Source organism: Oryctolagus cuniculus, chromosome X, assembly GCF_051225735.1.
Source record: "Oryctolagus cuniculus isolate XC-2025 breed Fujian yellow rabbit chromosome X, ASM5122573v1, whole genome shotgun sequence".
Taxonomy (NCBI): Eukaryota; Metazoa; Chordata; class Mammalia; order Lagomorpha; family Leporidae; genus Oryctolagus; species Oryctolagus cuniculus.
Genome location: NC_142888.1, coordinates 3,629,935 through 3,651,113, shown reverse-complemented (window position 1 = coordinate 3,651,113; position 21,179 = coordinate 3,629,935). Strand labels below are relative to the sequence as shown.

The following is a 21,179-nucleotide window of genomic DNA, read 5'->3' as shown; positions in this document are numbered from 1 at the left end:
GGTTCCAAGTGTGCACCCACGGCTTGAATTTGAATGGGGAGAAGGACAGGGCATAACAGTTGCTCAGCACTTGGTCTAGTAGGAACGTGGGGAAAATTACACGTAGTCTCCAACAACTACAGGTTGGAGTAGAAAACTAACACACACCCTGGTGGTGTCTTTGCTGCCTTTGAACCCAAGCATCAACAAACACTTAGTTGCCTTATGATCTTGAGCAAGCCAAGTAACCATTCTATACCTCTGTTTCCTCTCTGTAAAATGCGCACAGAATGGAAAGTATGAGTTGGTGTGTGCAAAGCACTTAAAACCTTAGCTGCTGTAGAAGTTTGATGAGCAATAAAGGCCACTCCGTTACCTAGCGGCATGTCTTACATAGATCGAGGCTGCATATTTTGGGATGGGCACAGTCTAAGCGATTAGCAGAAGCAAAGCAGGTGGCTACTTCAAAGTAAAGCCATAAATCTCTTTCTGGCCTGCAGAGCAGCTACAAAGAAAGTAGGTTAGATATTGGAAATGCATTCTTCTTCCTCTCAGATAGGAAGCTAGATTAGTGCCCTGTGTAGATATATTTTTTTCTTGTACTTTTGTCATGATAAACCCCTCTATATCCAGTTGCCTATAAAACACTTTGTGGGACCCCAAGAATACAATTACATAACAATGAAGAGAGAAACGGGTTGTTTAATTGCAGTCACGTTTATTTGCAGTTTCTATACACACTTTCTAGGTAATCAAACTTTTCTGATACATTTTATTGAGAGGGGTTCACAATGAAACTGTCACCGTTTTTACTAAAAATAAATACAAGACTTAAAGTGTTGCACAGCTCTAAAATATACAAAGGCTTGGATTGAATGTAAACGTTGAAAACATCTTACAAAAGAAACCATCTTTGCAACAATTTAAAAAGTTCATATTTACAAATATTACAAAAATACAAAATGGATGCAAGTCCATAAACCGTTGTCTTTTCGGCCAGCATGAACTGGTTCTAGTACCAAAATAGTTACAATGTAACCTTCTTGATAGTTTTACATCTTTGTCCCGATCTAGTTCTCTACCTGCCACCACTGCAGCAGATGTCCTCGCCGCTGACCTTGGGCAAGAGCAAACAGCGTGTTTTGTTTGCTACTACCAGTCCATGTCCTCTACTTAGCCAAAAACAAAATGAAAAAAAGAAAAAAATCAAATCAGAATTTTGTAAAAAAGGAAAAAGTCCCCCACACAACACAGATATGTAAAAACTTAAAGAACAAAAAATGTGTATCAGTGCAAACAACAGAAGAAAAGTTCAGCTTGATGTTCATTACAATACCTAACGTGTGTACCCTGCTTCAAGCTGGCAGTGATGTTAATGACATCTTAGTCTTGTTTGCTATGTAATAAAGCCATGTAGAATATTCCAGATTAAGGAACTCCTTGCTCTTTCTCTCAGTTTTTATTCAATATTCTTTTCCACAGTGAATTTAAAATCCATCTTTATTTGGGTTTTTTAAAATCTATGAAATATAAAATAGAGAAACTCTGCTATAGATTTTTAGAGTAAACAAAATAAGTAAAACTATATTATAAGGGTTAGTTCTGTGATCATTACATATAGAAGGTATTTTATTGCCTCATAATTCAAGTCAATATGTGTTTTAAAATATATATGATACCATACTTAAAATTAATGTCAATAATAAAAGGTGACATTTTTCTTAAAGCCAATTCATGTGTTTTCTCTTCAAGATTTAGAATCACTTTTAAAGCCCACATACCTTTCCTCACGCTTAAAAAACCCCTAACTACACAAAAGCCATACTGCAAACGAACTGCTTTTATGAAAATTACAAAAAGATTGCCTATTGTGACTGGAAATGATGGTATCTTATCACATTTGTCTAAAAACTTGATTTTTAAAATTTTGCCAAGTGTACTTTTCAAACCATGAGACAAATTCGTTGATGTTCTCATGTGATGGCAAACCATGCTGGTTTTCTTAATTAATGGATTCCAGTGAGAAATTGTGGTCCATTTGTTTCAAACCCCAACACATTTTCCTTTTAATAAAAAGTATAACACTTTGTAAATGTTCAAACCCTTTACCAGGTAGCTTATCTATCCCCAGCACAGGCACACGTGCGCGCACACACACACACACACACTCAACTCACTCTCTCTCTCTCTCTCTCAATTGCCTCCTCTACCCCTCCACCCCCAGCACCCATTTTACATACAAGGATGGCAAAAAATTAACGCAATTTGGTAGTGATAACAAATAGTAGAAGAAGCCAGACTTTTTTGTTTTACTTTTCAAACAACCAAAACATCAACAGCAATCAGATGTGTAATTCTTAATCTGTAACATTTCAGAAAGTGTTTCTATTGAAAGACAATATATTCTCAGACCAGGATTTCTCTTTCATTTTGCATGAATTAATCCCAAACCGCAAATCCCCTTCTCACACATCCTGCTTTCCCAAATACCACTTGCATTAGCGTCAAGCCAGCTGTGCATCAACTTCTCGGCATGTTCTACCACTCTAATCACATTCTAGTCTTTTACAGGTCGTATACCTTCTCAGTTCTCGCTATTTTCTACCTCTCCCATTCAAAACCTATTCTAAGTACATAGCTGCTTATATTTCCGACATATGATTCCAAAGATTACTATCAGTTCATGTTAAAATCAGAGGTGTAAAAACCATTTGCAGATTTCAACTTGTATACTACATTTTTTTTTCAGTTTTAAGACAAGAAAATTCAAGTAATTTCAAGTAATTCAGCTTGTTTCCCTGCCTTCACGTTATCAGAGCACTTGCCCTGGTATTTCCTTTCCCACCCACCACCCTCCCCTTTTGCCATCAAGCAGATATAGTAAAACCAGACAAAAACTCAGTTGTATGTAGCATTGTGAACCAGAGCTGTTCCCCATTCCCAGTTTAACAGTGAATATAAATAATGCATATACACACACCTATTTCCCAACTACATTGTTCACAGTGTCATTTCTGCTCGTTTTTAGGTAGCATGAATCTCATCAGCACAGAGAAAAAGCTTCACTGGAAACTCATTGAAGGTACTTACTGAGAAGTCAATAGCTCTGTGGCATGCTTAAGGTTTTATTTTTTGTCAGTTTCAGAACCTGGAGCTAACTGCTAAACTGTTTAAGAAGTTTAAAGGTTACAGTCATTAGATTATGACTGTTCATTGTCACCAGTAGCTTAATATAAAACAACCTAACTTTTCCTACTGGTTTCTCTACTCATTCTCTTTTAAAGCAATCCATTGAGAGAATTAAAGGACACTGTCAAATGCTGCTGTTCAGGGCTTTGTGTTGAGAATGATTACTTCGGGTATCGATTAAAAAAAATCCAAAGCATGCTTTTCGTTCTGTCCAAATTGCCACATGGCAAATCACAGCCACGCATTGCTATTAACTTGTTTGAAGCTGTAATTTGCCACAAAAACGATTAGATCTGAATTCATTATTTTAAATTGATCACATTTCACTATATGACTTTCCTTTATTTCACCAGTTTGGAATTTCTGTTTGAGGTTTATCATTCAGAAATCATATTGGTGGACATTTAAATATGGTATTTGATATGAAAATGGTATTCACAGAATACAGTTATTACACTTTATTTTTGCGTGTTCTATAAACAGTTGGTCTGCGGTAGATAATTGGCCACATGTCCACTCATCATTGATAAATCTATGTACACATTTTTATCAAAAATATGGTATTTACATATGTGTAGTTCTTTCTTCTAAATTTTTGCTTTAGTTCATTGTAATGTAAAAAAATACCAAACCTCCAGAGTAATTTTATCTTCTTTAAGGAATCATGGCCGTGACGGCTTCGTTTTCTGAATAGGCAGCTCTGGGAAAACTTTGTCTAGCTTTCATGAAAATTGGACATATCGGTATTTTCTATTATCACAAAGAATGAGATTGGGTAAATCAAACTAAGCTAAAGAAAACCAGGAAAGACAGTGCAGCTACTTAAAACACGGAAACAAATCAAGAATGATGAACCCGCTTGGCTTCCTCAGCATGTACTAGCAACGCCTCGCTAAGCAGCGATGTGACTTCTCCCCAGTCCTCGTGCCTCTCCTACCACCTCAAGGAAGGGAAGGGTTTGGGTATCCGCAGGCAGCCTGCGCGGGCAGCCTACGTGGAGCTCTGGGAGGAGCGGTCGTCGTGCGGGCTCCCGTCCGAGTTCTCCGTCTCGCCCTCGGAGATGGCCTGCATGGGCGTGTTGTACAGCCGGCAGCGCACGCTGTAGCGGCTGCTGCTGGCCGCGGGCGGCGCCCGGGAACGCCCAACCCTCGCCGACGCCGTGGTGGCGAAGTTCTTGGAGGAAAACCCTTCCGCGTTGACTCGTGGGGAGCACGGCGAGAGCGGGGACAAGGCCTCGGCCCCAGGGGACCCATGATGGGCATCCTCCCCGCCTTGAGGGGACTCTACCGGGAGCTCCCCAGGAGGCTTGGGCAGGATGGGACTCTTCAGGATCTCAGTGGCAGACATGCGGTAGCTGGAATCGGAGCGACTGCCTTTCTTGAGGAGCAGCAGCTTAAACTCTTCATTGGATGTGTTCGACTTTTTGGCGTTGCGATAGATGAGACCAGGAGACCTCTGGCTGTTCGGGGTTGTCACGTTGCTGCCAGCTGAAGGCACAGAACCCGTGCCGCTGCTACTGCTACCCAGAGGAACTCTCGACTTGCTTCGAACAGACATGTCTCCAGAATCTTTTCTTCCAAGTACTTTCCTCTTCGATCTTTTAAGAAAAAGAAAGAAGGGAGAAAGATCTCAGGCCACACACGTTTCTGTGTAACAACAAGCACCCAGTGGCATTTTTGCGTCTATTTAAAGACTGGGTTGAGTGCCCCCTATGTGACGGGGAGGCTAAGCGTTATGGCCAGGAGGTGAGGAATAAGGTGCCTTCCTTGTCTTTGTGGCACCTGCTACCCGAGGAGCACTCTCGAATCCCCAGGGAGATGACATTTGCAGATAATGGCCCATGTGCAGGTCATGGGTTCTAGAGGACTTACTGGGATGTTTCCCAGGAGTTAAAGAAAATACTACTGGGGCTGGGGCGTAGTGGGTAAAGCTGCTGCTTGCAGTGCTAGCATCCCATATGGGCACTGTCTCTAGTTCTGGCTGCTCTGCTTCCCATCCAGCTCTCTGCTATGGCCTGGGAAAGCAGTGGAAGATGGTCCAAGTCCTTGGGCCTCTGCACCCACGTGGGAGACCCAGAAGAAGCTCCTGGCTCCTGGTTTCGGATCGGCTCAGCTCCAGCTGTTGTGGCCAATTGGGGAGTGAACCAGAAGATGGAATATTCTCTCTCTCTCTCTGTATGTGTGTGTGTGTAACTCTGACTTTAAAATAAATAAATGAATATTTGAAAAAAAATACTACTATCTGTCCTCCCGTGCTCCTGCACTTTTTAACAACTAAATCTGTCTCTGCAATATGGATGGAATGCTCTGGTATCCAAGACTGACTTCTAAATCCTAGTAGAAGGTGGAGGTGGGTGGAGGTGTGAATGGGACTGGATTTGCCAGTTTGATGGGTGATAGGCCTGGGTGGATGGCTGTATGGGGAGGCATTAGGTCATTCTTTTGAAATTCTTCTACATCAAAACTCTCGCTGGGGGCACAGACATGTAGCCTAGCAGATAAGACATCCACATGCCACATCAGGGTCCCAGGGTTTGATGCTTGGCTCCAGCTCCGGATTCCAGTTCCCTGCTGATGCAGACTCTGGGAGGAAGTGGTGATGGCCCTGGGTTCTTGCTACTTGGATTGACTTCCCGGCTCCCACCTTTAGCCCAGCCCAGCCCAGCCTTAAGTCCTGCAGACATTTGGGGAGTAAGCCAGTAGATGAGAGCCCTTTCTGTCTCTTTATCTGTTTCCCTCTCTGCTTCTCAAACAAATTTAAAAATTTCTAAAAACACATTAGTTACATAACTTGAAGTCAATGAATCCTTGGCTGCAAAGACCATTTCCGAGAGCTGTCTAGAAACAGACACAGCGTGTGAAGCAGTAAGTCAACTCTGTGAAGAACTGAAAACCTACGCCATTTCTGGAGCTCTTCAAGCTTTGTATACTGTAAGCTTGCAAGAAAACAAAATAATTCCTGTCACTTATTATGTAAATAATAAGTAAATCCTGCAGAAATGCATGTCTGTGAGCCAGCCCAGTAAGTCTGTTGAAACCCAAAACCCATCATCCATATCATTGGTCTTCTACCATATTCTAGACATGGAAATGTAACTTTATCATCAAAATACCATGTATGTGCCATAGGTATCCCCATGTCCAGTAAAAGAATAGATTCAGAGGTGTTAACTTATCCAAAACTGCATAGGAAGTGACCAAGCTGGGCTTCAAATCTAGGTCTTTTTGAGTCTACTATTTATTTCCTGTCTACTATTTCAGGCACTACTTGATTTTTTAACATATACGGCATTTTAGTAATTTGTCCTGGGATTGAGGATGAAGTGTGGGGATGGGAATAGAATCAGAGCTTAGACTAGACAGAGAAGCAAAGAAAAATACTGATTCTTCACCTTCTGAGAAGCATGCCTGCTAAGGTATCACAAAAGTTCTTTCTGATTGACTCCTTTGTAAAAAAAAAAAAAAAAAAAAAAAAAAAAAAGCTGTTGAAAATGAAAATCTCTTTATGAGAGAGCTGCACAACAGTGAAATTCCTTTCAAAAGTAGAATCCAGGGCTATAGGGAGGATTATAAACTGGTGGCCAGGAATTTGCTTAAAAAATGCTAACTCTGCAGCGACCCTCAGCACCCTTGCGAACATGGAGTCCTGAGTGGCGCAGAGTGTGCGGGTGCAGCCTGCAGCCTGCTCGCAGCATTGGCTCCCACCGCACCCTGCTCACCTCTGCCCCGGTGACTGCGGGTGGGTGCCATTCGGACGCTGTGCACAGGGACTGCTCTGCTCTCAGTGTGTAACTTCACAGAGAAACATGACTGGATAACAACAGAAGATGGTATTGAACAGTGGGAACCAGCAATTTGCACAGCTTTGGGAGATGTTGCTTATTGTAGTCTGCCTGACGTTGGGACAAATTGAAAAAACGAGATGAGTTTGGTGCTTTGGAAACTGTGAAAGCTGCTAGTGAACTCTATGCTCCTCCAGCAGAGAAGTAACTGAAATTAATGAAGCCCTTGCAGAAAACCTAGGACTCATCGACAAATCTTGTTTTGAAGACAGTTGGCTGATCAAGATGACCCCAAGTAACCCTTCAGAACTAGATGAACTAATGAGTGAAGCAGCCTGTGAGAAATCCATAAAATCTATTGAGGAATGAAAGTGGAACCCTTACAAGAACTAGTATGGAATAACTGAATCCACACAGTTATCTTAAAGTAGTGATGGACAGGACTTAAAATAGCAACTTTTAGCAATATTGATGGGAAGAGATAAAACTTCCAACTCTGCTACTGGGAGAAAATCTCCCCTAACTTTGTAATGATTGCAAATGAATACAATATGCATCTTTTTCACAGTACCTTGTGATTTTTATACTAGGCTCTAGGCACTAGTATTCAGAATACATGAAGTTATCCATGGTAAAAAAAAAAAACTAGTTATACAAATAATGTAATTCAAGGGTAACACTGTTATCTTAAGCCTTATGTAATATTGTAACTTGCTTATAACCATCCCTGGATTGGGATCAAAATATGTGATGATCTTTCCATTGGAAGTAAGTGGGAATGGAGAGCAGTTTTTGTTAGTTGTGCAGTGCCAGAGAAAGAACAACACTGTCCTAATTTTGCTGGTGCTGTTTTATGCAGGGAAGCAGCAGCTCTGCAGCAAAATAGGAAGCATAATAAAATTTTCAACTTCCTCACTAAACAAATGCTAACTCTCCGAGATGGAAAGGGTAATCCCCAAGTTCTGTCCCGTGGGTGTTCCACCTGGCTCCCTGAGGCCTCGTGTAAGAAGGCAGTTGTGTCTGTGAATGGAGTACGTGGGTCATGATTGCTCGATCAGCTAGATATGGGTTCAGTTTCCAAGGGTTAGTTTGCTCTCTGTTCTTTGGTCTCCAGCTGTAACAAGCACTTTTGCAAATATGGGCCACTGATCACAAGGGCTCAGGGGCCAGATGACAGCGTGTTTGGGCAGCATGGACAGAGCACTATCCTGGAGGATCAACCAGGACAACACCCCCTGTGGGCATCGATTTCGGAGAGGCATGCCAGCACTGCTACAGAAATTGAAATTTTAAGAAGGAAGAACCAGAGCCGGCGCCGTGGCTCAATAGGCTAATCCTCCACCTTGCGGCGCCGGCACACCGGGTTCTAGTCCCGGTCGGGGCGCCGGATTCTGTCCCGGTTGCCCCTCTTCCAGGCCAGCTCTCTGCTATGGCCAGGGAGTGCAGTGGAGGATGGCCCAGGTGCTTGGGCCCTGCACCCCATGGGAGACCAGGAAAAGCACCTGGATCCTGGCTCCTGCCATCGGATCAGCGCGGTGCGCCGGCTGCAGCAGCGGCCATTGGAGGGTGAACCAACGGCAAAGGAAGACCTTTCTCTCTCTGTCTCTCTCTCTCACTGTCCACTCTGCCTGTCAAAAATAAAAAAAAAAAAAAAAGAAGGAAGAACCAGGGAGCGATTCTTAGTTGCTCTGAGCCATGAACGGGGCACCATCTTCGTTCAAACTTGGGGCTTGGATTGTTTTGGTCAATGTATAATTGTCTCTGCTAGTGTACATGGTTACAGCTTTGAGCATGCTATTTAGGTTCAGACATTGCACTGGAGTTTGAGCTTTCACTCTGCACTCAACCACAGATTGTTTTCACATAAAAACTTCTTTCAGAATGTCTTTCCTAGGGGTCAAAACACCTCCCCTCAGCAGTTCTTATGGAAGTCTCTCAGTCCAGGCCTTTCTCTCAATAAAAACTCCTCCTTCCCAACTTGTGCATAATTCTACCAATTTGGTAAAACTAATTCTTTGCTTGCTTTTGTTTGTTGATGATTATATTATGAGTAGGAAAGACCTTTCTGTATTTGCCTTTGATGAGAAGCACTTTAACAAGCAGAGGCTTTGTGTGCCTTTGGATTTGGACCGCTTGTGGATGTTGCCTCACCTGTGAATGACTGCAAATAGATCCTCAGTTGTGCGAGGTTTGTTCGGAGACACGAATACACCCTCTGCTTCGGCTTGGGAGTCTTCACTAATTGGTGAAATGATGGAGTCATCACTCGGTGAGGATTCTTAAAATAAGAACAGAGGCATCTTTAAGAAGAAATTACCCAGCACACTACTGTGCTCCACTGACTTATTGGTCAAACAAACAGGAGCGCCCTTACCGTCAAATCTTAGTCCCTTAATCACAAAAGCACTTATCTTGGTTGTTATAATAAGTGAAAAAGAAACAGCAGAGGGAAACCAGCACTGAGGGCTGAGCAGTATGATGGGGGATAGAAAGACATGAGAACTCTATGAAAAGAGGAGAGAGGCAACATAGCAGAATAGGGAGGGAGCGTACTGCTCTAGTCTAGGGGAGGATAGTTAAAAAATAAGTGGAGAGAGCTTGGTCTCAGAGAAGATTTAGGGAGAAAATGGCAGAGGAAACTCCACACAAATTAGAGGGACACTGTGGACCAATGTGGAGGGTGTGGACATGCACAACTCAGGACCCCAGCAGCCAAGAGCCTCAGAACCAGCTTAGGAGAGTGAGGTGAGACCAGACTGCAGCAGCCCAAGGCACTGGTGATAAAGCTGGAGGAAGAGCCTGGCTTGTGTCTGGCTTGGAGCCCTGTCGGGGACAGTGAACCTGCCAACCTACAGGGAGAAAAAGGAGCACATTGCTCTCTCCCTGACCACCTGGCACCAGTGCCCTGGAACTAGCTGAGAGAGGGTGGGCACCATTTTGGACATATGCAACAGCTGTGCCAACTTGTGTCTGTGTGCCCAGCAACCAGCTGAGAGGAGATGCCTGAGCCTGGCTGGGAGAATTGACAGGCGGTTGGGAACTCATGACTGTGGGAGCCTTGTGTGCCAGGACTGTGAAAACACTGTGGTTGTGTTAGAGGGCACAGTGTGTGGCTTGGACTTTGGGCAGTCACTGTAGATGGCTCAGCATGCTCAGGGCTCCCTGATTCCCTGGTGAGGGTCATTGCTGCAGGATCTGTGTTCACACCAAAGACTGCATGGATCCCAAGTGTGGTTCTTGTGGCAGCACGAATGAATATTGTACTCACTGAGACTAGCACCCAGGCATTGGTCTCCTTTGAGGAGAGGAGGTGAGCATGAGAAAATAAGAACAGAGCTGAACAAATCTCCCCTTTGATAAAAAAAAAGATTTGCCACACCCAACTTGGGTTTTACCTTAGACACTCCCCTTACCCTGGAGCACTGAACAGAGCTCCTTGGACACACCCAGTATGCGCCTCTGTTATTCACTGAAAGAGCCGACACCTCGCTACTCCACAGAGGCATAGTTCAAAGATAAAAGCCATCACAGGGGGAAAAAAAACCAACAAGTATCACTACAAATGCCTAATAATAAATACAGCAATTCAAGAAACAAGAGTAAGGAAGACAACATGATGCCCCCCAAAATAACATAACACTTCAATAGTATGTGAAGATGAAGAGATTAATGAAATGCCAGAAACAGAATCCAAATAATTGATTGTAGGATTACTTAGAAGTAATCAGAAATAAATTAATGAACTAAAGAAATCTGAACCTGACATGAATCAAAAATTTTCCCATGGAGTTGAGATTTTAAAGAGAAATCAAAGCCAAATATTGGAAATGAATAATTCAATAGGACTAATAAAAATATGGTGGAAATCCTTAAGAACAGACTTGGTAAGGAAAAAGAAAGAATATCCAAGTTAGAAGACAAATCTCTGGAAATTTTACAGTCAGATCAAAAAAAAAAAAGAAGAAATAAGAAAACTAAAAAACAGTGTTGGAGATTTATGGGAAACTGTCAAATGAACCAACATATGGGTCTTAGGATTTCTTAAAGAAATTGAAGTTTTAAGAAGGAGGGACAGAGTGATGACTCCATCATTTCACCACTTAGTGAGACTCCCAAGCTGAAACAGAGGGTGTATTCTTGTAACAGAACAAACCTCGCAAGACTGAGGATCCATTCTCAGTCATTCACAGATGAGGCAACATCCACAAGTAGCCCAAATCCAAAGACACACAAAGCCTCTGCTTGTTAAAGTGCTTCTCTTAAAGGCAAATAAAGGGAAAGTCTTTCCTACTTATAATCATCAAAAACAAAAGCAAGAAAAGATGGTGTGGAAAGACAGAATGGATTAGAAGGCCCTTTTAATGAAATAATCACAGAAAACTTCCTTAATTTGGAGAATGAAAGAGACGTCCAAGTACAGGGAGCAGGTAGAACTGCTCCTAATAGACATGACCAGAAAAGATCCTCACCATGACACACTGTTGTCAAACTCTCCACAGTAAAACATAAAGAAATTATTCTAAAACGTACTCGAGAGAAATGCCAGATAACTTTCACAGGATTTCCAATTAGACTCACAGCTGACTTCTCATCAGAAACCCTACAGGCTAGGAGAAAATGGTGAGATATATTCCAAGTCTTATCAGAAAAAAACTGGCAACCCAGAATACTATACCCTACAAAGCTCTCATTTATGAATGAAAGTAAAATAAAGACCTTCCATAACAAATAGAAATTGAAAGAATTTGTCATCACCCTTCCAGCCTTTGCAAAAGATGCTTAAGGATGTGCTACACACAGAAACACAGACACATGGTCATCACTACGAAAGAAAATGAAGGCTGAAAATATGGTAAAAGTACAAAGTAAATCCAAAGTAAACAATAGGAATATTTATGGAAAAATGGTAGGGCTAAGTCCTTAATTATCAATAGTCACCTTGAATGTAAATGACCTCAGCTCTCCAGTTAAAAGATGTAGGCTGGCTGAATGGATTAAAAAACAAAACCCATCTATTTTCTGCCTACAAAAAACACATCTCACCAAGAAAAATACTTGCAGACTGAGAGTGAAAGGATGGAAAAAGATATTCTAACAGAAACCAAAAAAAAAAGCTGGTGTAGACATCTTAATATCAGACAAAATAGACTTTAACACGAAAAATGCTAAAAGAGATGAAGAATGATGTGACTATTATAAATGTATATGCACCTAATTACAGGGCACCTGGCTATTTAAAAGAAATGTTAACAGATATAAAGTGAGACACACTCCAATACAATAGTAATGGGGGACTTCAATACTCCACTTTCAGCAATGGACAGGTTAACCAGACAGAAAATCAGCAAGGAAATAACAGAGTTAACTGACACTATAGACCAAATGGACCTAATGGAGATCTACAGAACTTTTCATCCTACAGATGCAGAATACATATTCTTCTCACCAGTGCATGGAACTTTCTCTAGGATAGACCACATGTTGGGCCATAAAGCAAGTCTCAGCAAATTCAAGAAAATCAAAATTGTACCATGCATCTTCTCTGACCACAAAGGAATAAATCTGGAAATCGACAACTCAGAAATCTCTAGAGCATATGGAAACACATGGAGACTGAACAACATGCTCCTGAATGAACAGTGGATTGTTGCAGAAATCAAAAGAGAAATCAAAAAATTTCTGGAAATGAATGTACTTGACAATACAACATATCAAAACTTATGGGATACAGCAAAAGCAGTGTTAAGAGGAAAGCTTATAGCAATTGGTGCCTACATCAAGAAATTGGAAAGGCATTAAATAAATGAGCTATCAATGCATCTTAATGACCTAGAAAAACAACAGCAAACCAAACCAAAAATTAGTAGAAAAGAAATAATTAAAATTAGAGAATAAACAAAATTGAAACAAAAAATTACAAAAGATTAGGGCAGCGAAGAGCTGGATTTTTGAACAAATAAACAAAATGGACACACTGTTAGCCCAACTAACCAAAAGAAGGAGGGAGAAGACCCAAATCAATAATATTAGAATTGAAAAAGGAAATGTAACAACAGACACCACAGAAATAACAAGAATCATCAGAAATGACTACAAAGAGCTGTATGCCAACAAATTAGGAAACCTAGAAGAAATGGATAGATTCCTAGACACATACAACCTACCTAAATTGAGCCATGAAGACAAAGAAAACCCAAACAGACCCATAACCAAGATGGAAATTGAATCAGTAATAAAAACCCTCTCAGCAAAGAAAAGCACAGGACAAGATGGCTTCACTGCTGAATTCTACCAGACATTTAAAAAAGAATTGAACTAACGTCAATTCTTCTCAAACTATTCAAAACAACTGAAAGGGAAGGAATCCTCCCAAATTCTTTCTATAAAGCCAGCATCACCTTCATTCCAAAACCTGAAAAAGATATAAAAGAGAAAGAGAAATATAGACCAATTTCCCTAATGAACATAGAAGCAAAAATCCTCAACAAAATACTAGCCAATAGAATCCAACAACACATCAGAAAGATCATTCACCTGGATTAAGTGAGATTTATCCCTGGTATGCAGAGATGACTCATCATTCACAAATCAATCAATGTGATGTATCACATTAACAAACTGAAGTACAAATACCATATGATTATCTCAGTAGATGCAGAGAAAGCATTTGATAAAATACAACACCCTTTCATGATGAAAATTTTAAGTAAATTGGGTATAAAAGGAACATTCCTCAATATAATCAAGGCAATTTATGAAAAATTCACAGCCAGTGTCCTATTGAATGGGAGAAAGTTGGAAGTATTCCTACTGAGATCGGGAACCAGACAAGGACGCCCACTCTCACCATTGCTATTCAAGATAATCCTGGAAGTTTTAGCCAGAGTCATTAGGCAGGAAAAAGAAATCAAAGGGATACAATTGGGAAGGAGGAAGTCAAACTACCCCTATTTGCAGATGACATGATTCTATATATAGGGCATTCAAAAGACTCCAGTAAGAAACTATTGGAACTCATAGAAGAGTTTGGTAAAGTGGCAGGATATAAAATACAAACATAAAAAATCAATAGCCTTTGTATTCACAGATAATGCCCTGGCTGAGAAAAGAACTTCTAAGATCAATCCCATTCACAATCGCTACAAAAATAAATCAAATGCTTTGGAATAAATGTGACCAAGGATGTCAAAGATCTCTATGATGAGAATTACAAAACATTAAAGAAAGAAATAGAAGAAGACATAAAAAATGGAAAAATCTTCCATGTTCATGGATTGGAAGGATAAATATCATCAAAATGTCCATACAAACCAAAAGCAATTTACAGATTCAATGTGATACCAATCAAAATACCAAGGACATTCTTCTCAGGTATAGAAAAAATGATGCAAAAAAAAAAGATGGATAGACCAATGGATCAGAATAGAAATGCCAGAAATTAACCCACACATGTATAACCAAATTATCTTTGACAAAGGAGCTAAAGTAAATCTGTGGAGCAAAGACAGTCTCTTCAACAAATGGTGCTGGGAAAACTGGGTCTCCACATGCAGAAATATGAAACAAGACCCATACCTTACACCTTTCACAAAAATTCACTCCAAATGGATCAAAAACCTAAATCTATGACCCAACACCATCAAATTATTAGAGAACATGGGGGAAACCCTGCAAGACATTGGCATAGGCAAAGACTTCTTGGAAAAGACTCCGGAGGCACAGGCAATCAAAGCCAAAATTGATAAATGGGATAACATCAAATTGAGAAACTTCTGCACTGCAAAAGAATCACTCAGCAAAGTGAAGTGGCAACTGACAGAATGGGAGAAATTATTTGTAAACTATGCAATTGATAAAGGATTAATAACCGGAATATATAAAGAGATCAAGAAACTCAACCACAATAAAACAAACAATCCAGTTAAGAAATGGGCAAAGGAATGAAATGGGCATTTTTCAAGAGAGGAAATCCAAATGGCCAACAGACACATGAAAAAATGCTCAAGATCACTAGTCATCAGGGAAATGCAAATCAAAACCATAGTGAAGGCCGGCACCGTGGCTCACTAGGCTAATCCTCCGCCTTGCGGTGCCGGCACACCGGGTTCTAGTCCCGGTCGGGGTGCCAGATTCTGTCCCGGTTGCCCCATTTCCAGGCCAACTCTCTGCTGTGGGCAGGGAGTGCAGTGGAGGATGGCCCAAGTGCTTGGGCCCTGCACCCCATGGGAGACCAGGATAAGTACCTGGCTCCTGCCATCAGATCAGTGCGGTGCACCGGCTGCAGCGCACCGGCCGCGGCGGCCATTGGAGGGTGAACCAACGGCAAAGGAAGACCTTTCTCTCTGTCTCTCTCTCTCACTGTCCACTCTGCCTGTCAAAAAACAAAAAACCATAGTGAAGTTTCACCTCACCCCATTAGAATGTCTTTCATACAGAAATCTATAAACAACAAATGCTCAGGAGGATGTGGGGAAAAAAGTACCCCAATCCACTATTGGTGGGAATGTAAAATGGTACAGCCACTGTGGAAGACAGTATGGAGATCCTTCAGAAATCTGAATACAGATCTACCATATGACCCAGCCACCCCACTGGAATTTACCCAAGGGAAATGAAATCAGCATATGAAATAGTTATCTGTACCCCCTTGTTCACTGCAGCTCAATTCTCAAGAGCTAAGATATGAAATCAACCCAGATGTCCATCAACTGAAGACTGGATAAAGAAATTATGGGATATGTATAGCATAGAATACTACACAGTGGTAAAAAAAAAATCCAAGGGCTGGTACAGTGGTAAAGCCACTGCCTGCCGCGCTGGCATCCCATATGGGCACTTGTTTGAGTCCTGGCTGCTAAACTTCCAATCCAGCTCTCTGCTATGGCCTGGAAAAGCAGCAGAAGATGGCCCAAGTGCTTATGCTCCTGACTCCTGGTTTCAGATTGGCCCAGTTCTGGTGGTTGTGGCCATTTCGTGAGTGAAACAGCAGACAGAAGACCTTTCTCTCTCACTTGCTCGCTCTCTGCCTCCCCTCTCTGTATCTCTGCCTTTCAAATAAATAAATAAATTAAAAAAAAATTGAAATCCTGTTGTTTGCAACAAGATGGATGAAACTGGACATCATACTTAGTGAAACAAGCCAGTCCCCAAAGGACAAATACCATATGTTCTCTCTGATCTGCGATAACTAATAAAGTACATAAAAGGCAGTCTATAGCAGTAAAATTAACACTTCAAGATGCAATGACTGAGCAGCCTTTGTCTCAACTAGTGAGGAAAAGGCTTTTTTTATTCACACAGTTTACTGTATGAATATAAGTTTACTTAATCTAGAGTAAATCATATGTTTATAAAGTGAATTGAAAATAGATCTTAGTAAAAAATAAGAATGGGAATAGGAGAGGGAGGAGGAAGAGGGGTAGGAGTTTGGCTGGGAGGGTGGGATGGTGGGAAGAATCTATATTCTTAAAGTTGTATTTGTGAAGAGTATGAAGTCTGTATTCCTTAAATGAAAGGCTTCTGGAGATAAAAGAACTTTCTGAAATGCCACGAGGCGCCTTTGCCTGTGACACAGACATCAACTGACCTTTCAGTGAAGCCTCGTCTACGCTTCCTTGGGTCTCCTCTGCTCTGCCGTTATCAGAGGCACTTTTGGCGGAAATACCTGAAGCAGTATTTTCCTGCTCGGAACATTTTTCAGGGAATGAATTTACAGTTGAGATCTCTGATTCATAGCGGATATTCCCAGGCACTTTGTCGTGGTGGCGGCTCATAACAAGTTGATGCTTAGGTTGAGTGCTTCTGTCTGTTGCTGTAGTTGGTGAGTTTGCCTGAGATGTGACTCCTTCCATGGATTCGGGTGGTGCAGCTTCCTCCTGACTGGGAGGGGGTGCCTTCTGTACCTGTTCTAGGCTTCCATCTGGACTAGCTCCATAGCGTAGCAGTTTGCCATCCAAATCAGTCGGGCAGGCGGCAGAGAGCCTCTGGAATCCTTCTGTGGAAAAGCCACTGTTTTGAGTCGGTGTGTTCTCTGGAGTAGGCTCTCCCTCCACCTGCGCCGGTTCTTTCATGACATTTGAATCTAGAAGATTGCTACCAGCTGAGGTTACAGTTTCCGCATCACAATGATTCTTCACATCAAAAGTAGGGGTTTTCTCTAAATGTAGTTTATCTGGTCCCACTTCAATTGCAGAGGAGTCTAAAAAGGACAGGATGGCGTCTTCAGTGGAATACTGTCGTGCTATTGATTTCTTCGCCATATGTGGCCTAATCTGACCGGGAGACAAGGCAGCCATTGTGAGAGTATTCTCCTCCAAGTAGGGGAGATCCGCATTGTGGCCTTCTTTTTGCTTAATGTCTTCAGGCTTATGGATGGACCTAAGGTTCACAGATTTCAGGACCGTTGGTGTAATTGCAAGGGATGGGGGAGGATTGGACCTCAGTGTCTCTCCTATTGCATTCTGCTTATTATGAGTGAAAACATGCAATGGATGACGGTGGTGGAATGGTTTGTTCAACACATTATGAAGAGCACTTAGGTCAAGATGAGTAGGAGGTATAATTGGAAGTTCAAGGTCTTTACTCAGTGACAGGGCTCCATCTTTTAATGAGGGTTGCTGCAGTGAGGATTTCCTTTCTGGGACTTTAGGTTTCCTTTTGCTCCCACCAGGAGACAATGGGCCTGAAAAGAAAGCTGTAGGGAAAGAAGATGTGGGTGTTTCAGACTGGCTTGAGTAGCCGCTTGATGGAGATGCCAAGCCAGCCAGCTTTTCTGGGGAAGCGAGTTTAAACTCGTTGTCAACAGAAGGAAGAGACGGGGTTGTGGCTCTTGATTCTGACTGGGATGTTTGGGATTCAGAGCTCTCTGGGGATTTGATGCATTCAACAACTGTGGTACCCGTAGCAGTGCTCGAGTTGGATAAAGACCTATAAGGATCATTTGTTTTTAAGTCATTGAGAAGCCAGAGGTCTGCATAGTGAGTTGATTCAGCACCTTCATCTTTGAATGCTGGCATCTCTGAAGTGTCTAACTGAGCTTCCTTAACACCATGTTCACTTGGGGTCATCCAAGAAGGTTCCTGCTTGGTGGGGAGGCTGGCATTTTCCATGCGAGAAGGCGTGTTGGAGAAATCTAGAGGCAGCTTCATTTCCCTGGAACTGCTTATCTTTGGTTCTTTCTTCTCAGAAATGTCTGCATTTCCGTCAGACTTCCTCAGCGATGAGCTCCGTTTCGGTGGGGTTGGCTTTGCCTTTGGTTTCCTGAAAGAGATGCTTGGTCTCCCCTGCCTCCTGCGGTCTAAGTAGTCCTGCCAGGCACAGTCTGGAAGGCCAGGAGGAACCCCAGCACCCTGGCCGTTCTCTGGGCCTAGGGCTGCGTAGTGACAGACGTAGCTCTTGTCACCCTTGAGACCACAGTCAAAGTGCATGGAGGTATAGTATCCTTCTGTGTCTACTGAAAAGTGAGAGCTCGTGTCTGCTTTGTCAGATGGAGACTTCTCCAGGAAGCTGTCATACGTGGCCATGCTTGTGAGGCTCGGGCAGCCCAGGCTGTCCGCTTTGGGACGCTCGGGACTAACATCCCGGCGGCACGAGGCGTCGTGATGGTGGTGCAGGTAATTCCATTCGCTGTCACTCGCGTTGCTGTGGTTGGGGTCATCCAGCAGATCTGCCACAGTGGACGTGAAGGAGTTGGCCCGGTGGCCTCTCACTTGATCCAGGGGATCACTGAACTGCTCGGTCACAAACACGCTGGTGTCATCACTAGCATGAGGGGCCGTGTTGAGGGACAACTCCGAGTCACAGTGTGAGGAGCCAGTGAGCGGGGGAGAAGCTGCAGGAGGGATTGTCTCTGAGGTCTGGGAGGGGCACGTGGAGCTGCTCCCACTCCAGTTGCCACTGGATGACTGGTGATCGTCCTTCGGGTCCATGTGGCTGCTGAGGAGGACGCCGGCCGTGGACATGCAGTGGATGGGGCTCCCCAAGGTGTCTGAGTTGGAGGAGATGTCACAACTGCCAGAGTCAGCAGCCATGCGGGACAGGCGTGACCTCCCTCTCTCGCCTAACTTGTGCTGGGGGCTGTGCAGATGTGGAGAGCAGGCCAAGCCCAAATCCGACGGCTGGTGTTCCTGTGCACTTGGGCTGCCGGGAGCCTCGCTGCAATCATTGGGGGTTCTTTCATGGTCACCCACGAAGGGCTCGCCCTCCTCATATGCTGAGGGGTTAGCACCAACTTTGGGCTCAGCATCCTCGCCTCTGTTGCCCTCCCGGGGAAGGCTCCGGGATCTGGTGCGGCTGCTTGTTGCCGGAGTAAACATGGTGTCGCCTTTGTCCGCCAGGGCAGAGATGTTGCCAGCGGAATGCGAAAGGGAAGCTGCGATGCTTTGGCCCCTTTGAGCCCTGATTCTCCTTCTGGATGGGGCAGCGATCAGAATATCGTCGGTCTGGCACTCAGAGTCCCTGGTTCCGGACCTCCTGTTGACAGCATTGGCGGGGTCGGGGTTCGTGTGTACAATCACGTTCCTCTCCCTGGCCACCGGCGACTCATCAGAATCTAGAGGGCACGGAAAGCGCGACACAGTTCAGCAGCAGCCGCACACTAACACATTCTGGCATGCTAGAGCTTTGGCTCCCACGAAGAAAATCAATATATAAAATGAGACCAAAGTTAAACGTGCATTAGAGAATTGCTCGCTATATAAATATTTATGTGTCTCTACTGCCGTATACGGATGTGTGCATGTAGACAAGGGGTCTTCAAAAAGTTGGTGGAAACACTATGCATGGACTTCAAAAATTTTGTACCAAAATAAACTTGTCTTTTAATTCTACCTTCCATGAACTGTTTGAAATCTGGCATATGCTTAGAGAAGCTATGCTTTTATAGCTTTTGTGAATTATGTCTCTCTTTGCTACCACATTAGTTTACCCTAATAAGTACTCTTTAGTTTTAAAACCACAGTACATTTTATCTTCTTTGATACTACTCTTCATTTTTATGTAGTAATATAAGCATAATGAAATAAAAATCATTATTGACTTCATTATAAGACATAAAAATCTCATTTATAGGAGAGGCTACCAGGGGCTGGCACTGTGGCGTAGTGGGCTGAGCCTCTGCCTGCAGCACTGACATCCCATATGGGTGCAGGTTCATGTTCTGGCTACTCCTATTCCAATGCGGCTCTTTGCTATGGCCTGGGTCAGCACTGGAAGATGGCCCAGGTGCTTGGGAGACCTGGAGGAGGCTCTTGGCTCCTAGCTTCAGATCAAGCCCAGCTCCACCCATTGTGGCCATTTGGGGAGTGAACTAGCACTTTTCTGTCTCTCCCTCTCTCTGCGTGTGGCTCTACCTCTCAAATAAATAACTAAAATCTTGAAAATAAAAAATCAAGAATTTCTACCATAATAATACTTTTTAAAAAACCCATAAGCAAGCAAAGATATAGAATCAACCTAGATGTCTGGATAAACTGCTGACTGGATAAAGAAACTGTGGTGTATATACACAACGGAATATTACTCAGCCAGAAAAAGGACTGAAATCCTGACATTGGAAACAAAATGGTTGAGCTGGAGATCGCTGTGCTAAGTGAAATAAACACCCACATAAGTTTATTTTGCTGCAAATGTTTTTGAAGTGCATGCATAGTTTTTCCATAGTACACATTTTCTCTAAACATTTTGAAGATCCTTTGTGTACATACACACAGAAAAACAGATACCACATGTTTTCTCTCTTACATGGAATATATAGAGAATATAAAAAGGTACAGTTATTATTTTATCAAATATTCAACTATTGTTTCGAAATAGAAAGTTATTTCTCAATATGATGAAGAATGTATTTTTCTCATACCCTTGTTAATATGCCCACTTATGTTGATTTCGAACAGAAAAAGTTTGCAACGTAGAAAACCACACTTATTATTTGCTTTAGATGTCACCAGATCTTATTTGCTATTTTGTTTAGAATTCATGGATCTACTTTTTGTGACAGCTATTGGCCAGTACTTGCCTTTCTTGTAATAAATTTTGTAGATGTTGGTTTGAAGCTTATCTTGACCTCATAAAATGACTCAGGAAATAAACCCTTTTTCCCTATTTTCTGGAAGAATTTGTAGAGGATGGCTTTTTTGTTTGCTTGTTTGTTTACCCTGAATATCTCAAAAACTGCCATTTGACCATGTATTCCTGGATTTTTCTTTGTAGAATGTTTTAAATTAAGAATTCA

At 42.5% G+C, this 21,179-nt stretch overlaps 1 protein-coding gene and 1 pseudogene across 4 annotated transcripts in view; one reads left to right on the top strand and one right to left on the bottom strand.

Moving 5' to 3' along the window:
- Positions 1 to 737: 737 nt before the first annotated feature.
- NHS (NHS actin remodeling regulator) overlaps positions 738 to 21,179 on the bottom strand; it is a 379,159-nt gene continuing 358,717 nt past the window's right edge. For all 4 annotated transcript variants that reach the window (XM_008272397.5, XM_051827613.3, XM_051827614.3 and 1 more), the window contains 3 exons: positions 16,536 to 19,499; positions 9,101 to 9,227; positions 738 to 4,765 (listed from right to left, as the gene is read on the bottom strand). In XM_008272397.5, the coding sequence (XP_008270619.1) occupies positions 4,159 to 4,765; positions 9,101 to 9,227; positions 16,536 to 19,499 (3,698 nt within the window). In that variant the 3' untranslated portion in view covers positions 738 to 4,158. The remainder of the gene's footprint in view (positions 4,766 to 9,100; positions 9,228 to 16,535; positions 19,500 to 21,179) is intronic.
- Positions 4,903 to 7,318, top strand: LOC103351803 (glycine cleavage system H protein, mitochondrial pseudogene; annotated as a pseudogene).